At 44.8% G+C, this 4,396-nt stretch overlaps 1 protein-coding gene across 1 annotated transcript in view; it reads left to right on the plus strand.

Moving 5' to 3' along the window:
- LOC123033077 (vomeronasal type-2 receptor 26-like) overlaps nucleotides 1–4,005 on the plus strand; it is a gene marked incomplete at its 3' end in the record, with an annotated part of 7,108 nt that extends 3,103 nt beyond the window's left edge. The window contains exon 2 of the mRNA XM_044449439.1: nucleotides 3,446–4,005. Within this exon, the coding sequence (XP_044305374.1) occupies nucleotides 3,446–4,005 (560 nt within the window). The remainder of the gene's footprint in view (nucleotides 1–3,445) is intronic.
- Between the last annotated feature and the right edge of the window lie 391 nt (nucleotides 4,006–4,396).

The following is a 4,396-nucleotide window of genomic DNA, read 5'->3' on the forward strand; positions in this document are numbered from 1 at the left end:
GGAAATCTGTGCAGGGAAGTATGATGCTGCAGCTTTTCATTTTCTGTTGATGCCCAGTTTTGAAGACAATAGTGAAGAATGAAACAATCTCTGCAGATACAAACAAATTAAAGTAGCGGCAGAAAAGGGTTGGAAACCAATTCTGTCCCTGAAAAACTGGAAATTTGTCTTCAGGTTGACTTTGTATGTAAGATGGATCACATGTAGTCAGCCCTCCATACTTGCAGGCTCAGGGGTGCAGGACCCCCAAGAAAGCGGATAACCCGCAAATATCTCTAGCTCACTTCCAACTCCAGCTCACCGGGACCCCATTTTTTCAGCAATGCAATGCTGGAAAGGTTTTCCTCTCTGGATGGGTGGGGCAGGAAAACCTCCTTTGCAGGTCCCACTCTGCCTTTCACTTCCTTAGTCTCCATGGTGAAGATTTTGTGCCCCCCCCCACTTTTCTATTTCTCTCTTTGAAGGCCTCCCCCTCTCCTGTTTTATTTCCACCCTCTCTCTATGATGATGATGAGTTTTGGTAGTAATTTTTTTTTTAAAAATGGTAGTTGATCTGTAAGCACAGGTACCTCTAAATTAACGGGTCATAACTCACATACTGCCTGCACTAAAAGCACTAAAAACTCTGCCTTAAGTCCCTGATAGGATTAAAAAAGCCCTTCACCTGACTGTGGGAAGACCCTGACATGAGCTCCAGGTGAGCCATGCAGGGGCTGTCTCCTCCCACAAATTTGGTGCCACTAGTGAAATGATTCTTTCTCATAGCTCATCACCAATTCTTGTTACTTAACATATTGCTTCTCTATGGCTTAATCTATTTTTACATATTTATATCCCAAACCATTAATCAAATAGGACATGACAATAGAAAAGTAAAATGCAAACCTTCAAACCTTCAAACCTGCAACTTCAGCTTCAGTTAGGCAGGCAGAGGCCCTCACAGCCCATGAAAAGCCTATGTGAAGTCATGTCTTCTCTAGAAGCTGCTTCTGCCTCTTTAAGAGATTCCAGGGCACCTTCAAAGGGCAGGGCACACCCCAGAAGAGGTCCCGTCACAGCCCTCTGGCTGGAGACATTACAGTAGCTGCAGAATGACCATTGTGTCCCCTTCTGAACATCATTGTGGCAAGAGTGATTATGTGGGGGAGGATTTCTGAATCATCACTGCACAGCCTACAGCAGAACTGCTCCCTGCCTCAAAGTGCTTTCAATCTCAGACCTAGCCCATACCAAGCAGGGGGTGGGCAGGGAGAACAAACATGGGAGAAATGTAGGTGGCTCAGTGGCACGTGCTTTGCTTTAATACCAGGCCAAAAGCTAAGCCTTGAGTTCCGTTTGTCTCCTTTGCGATTCCAAGTCTTACTTCTGTAGATCCGGAAGTCCTAACATGTTTTACTTGATCATCCTTCTCTTTTAACATAGACACTGCCCACTTCCAGGTGTGTGGAGAGTTGCCAGCCTGGGTTTGCCAAGCGAGTTCACGAAGGACAGCCAGTTTGCTGCTATGCTTGTGCTGCCTGTGCAGAAGGGACCATCTCCATTCAGGAAGGTGAGTGACTTCAGGGTATGGGGAAGCCCCTGGAGAAGGTGCCCAAGATTCACCTGGAGATGCTCTGTGAGGCAGTTTTAAAGGTTCTGCCTTAATCTTGATTCTTTTGATTTCAAGAGTCAAGGAACACACACAGGGACCCACAACTGAATCTCCAGATGTGGCATCCAAACACTTCTAGAGACCATAACCTCAAAAAGTATTGCCAAATCCCAAAAGAATAGGCAGACTATCATATGTTCTTTGGCCAGTTTGGTTTGTTCTCCTTGTTGCCATTCTGATTATCTTTCACCAAAGTGATTCCTAAACTACTGAGGCTGGATAANATTTGACTGTGTCAATTGCAATTCATGCTTTGGCAATTTTATGTTTCCAGTTTTCTACACACACACACACACACACACACACACAGAATTATTCACTAAGCTCAAATGAAATGGACAATTTTGTCCATTAGCAACAAAATTCTTTATAGAACATTTTCAGACACTGAGTGATTTTAGTTGCTTGATTCACCAAATTTCTACAGGTGAGAGATTTATCTTTCCAATTTTATTGGTTGTTCACAGCAAACATTAAGCATCTGTATGTGCTGGCTATACATTAACTTCCCTAAAGAACCCATATACGTTAAGAGGACACACCCATCAGTTAAAAAAAAAAAAAAAACCTAAAGTTTTCGAGGACTCGCTGCAGTGCAAAAAGGTCATCCTGGGATGGTATCCCCTAAATGTATAAGTAACACTAGCATTATTAGACCTCTGGGTATTAGTTGTCAGAAGTGAATTTTTATTAAAAGGATGTGGTAACATTAAATATGCAGGAAACAAGAGGTTTTGTGAAGAATGCCAAAAAATGGCAGAGTTGCAATGATATTTGATATCTATTGAGTACCTGCAACCACTCACCAAGGCTGTGATCAGCTGGAATGGATGAACATCATAGCCTGCTGGGTCCAGAAGCCCAGACATAGAAGGGTTGGGTCAAGTGCTTACCAAATACACGTTCATTGTTTATAAAGAAGCATATATGGTTCAGTTTGAACTTGCATGGATATGAAATGCCTCAGCTTTAGGGTCACATTTATTTATTTGTTTATTTAGAAAATTTCTAAGCTGCCCCATTCGCCGAAGCCTCGGAGCAGCTCACATAATGTCTAATTCTTCTAAATGGCAAATTGCTCCTTCTCACTATAAGCTAACAATTGGGCAATGGACTGGCAAGTTCATATTGAGGCAGCTGAACAATGTCATGCTGTGGTTGATGGGAGTAAGTGTAGCCCACCCCATCATCTATTTACCTGACTCAAGTTGAGAATACAAGCTTGCTGGTGAACCTCACCTACAAGTTCCTCTTCCTTCTTTCAGGGCGTGAGGCCCTGTGAATGCCCTTAGTCCATCTTCCTTGGCAGGAGGCCTAACCTGGGCATGACTGCCTGCCAAGGAAATAAAAAACAGGCTGAGCAGAAAGTTGGTGGATGGTGGTGTCAGCTTCAAGTGCCTTCACTAGCAAAGAAGACTAGGAAGAGGGAATATCTTTTGGTCTGGATCGATATCTAATGAAGGATTACAAGGGATGGTGTGCTGCGTACCTTCCAGGGCACACTGGAGGACTTGGAGGAAAACCTCAGAAGTATTGGCAAATCAAAATTCAACAAATACTCTTGAACATTTCCAGGTTGCATTTGCTTCCTACCCCACTGCTGTTTGAACAGCAAGAAAGATTAAGCTGATGCTACCCTCTTGGTTGCAGATGCAGCTCATTGCAGCAGGTGTCCAGAGGAACAGCATCCAGCCAAGAAAAAGGATCAATGCATCCCAAAGGAGAAAACCTTCCTGTCCTTTGAGGAACCCTTGGGAACTGTCCTCACTTTCTCGGCATTATTCTTGTCCTTAGCCACAGGCTGTGTTTTAGGGATCTTCATTAAGTACCTGGAAACCCCCATAGTCAAAGCCAACAACCGGGACCTCTCCTACTTTCTCCTAATCTCCCTTCTGCTCTCCTTCCTGTCTTCCTTCCTGTTCATTGACCAGCCAATGTTTGTGACCTGCCTTCTCCGACAAATGGCCTTCAGTATCGTCTTTTCAGTGGCTGTCTCTTCCGTGTTGGCCAAAACTATCACTGTGGTGATGGCCTTTCTGGCCACCAAGCCAGGAAACAGGGTGAGGAGATGGCTGGGGAAGAGCTTGGCCAACTCCATTGTCATTTCCTGTTCTGCTATCCAAGTTCTTATATGCACTATCTGGCTGGGAACCTCTCCACCCTTCCCAGATGCTGACATGCACTCCCAGCCTGGGCAGATCATCCTGCAGTGTAATGAAGGCTCTGTGACCAATTTCTACACTGCCCTGGGCTACATAGGCTTCCTGGCTGCTGTCTGCTTCACAGTGGCCTTCATGGCCAGGAAGCTGCCGGGGGCATTCAACGAGGCCAAGCTGATCACCTTCAGCATGCTGGTCTTCTGCAGCGTCTGGGTGTCCTTCGTGCCCACCTACCTGAGCACCAGGGGCAAGTACATGGTGGCCGTGCAGGTCTTCTCCATCTTGACCTCCAGTGCTGGGCTGCTGGGTTGCATCTTTCTTCCCAAGTGCTACATTATTCTAGTGAGGCCAGATCTCAACACAAAGGAACATCTCATGACAAAAGCTGAAGCTGGCATCTCACATTAAAGGAACTGTTTCTCAGCGCAAGAATTAATAGCTGCCGCCACTTCCACCACCATGAACAACAACAATGACCATAGCAATAATAGAAAATCTCATGATATTATGGGAAAGGGCAATATGCAAAAACTTGAAAAAATAAATAAATGGCATGTAACCACATCAATTCCTTTTCATCAACAGA

The sequence above is a fragment of the Varanus komodoensis genome, unplaced genomic scaffold (assembly GCF_004798865.1).
Source record: "Varanus komodoensis strain SLA01 unplaced genomic scaffold, ASM479886v1 scaffold583, whole genome shotgun sequence".
Classification (NCBI taxonomy): Eukaryota; Metazoa; Chordata; class Lepidosauria; order Squamata; family Varanidae; genus Varanus; species Varanus komodoensis.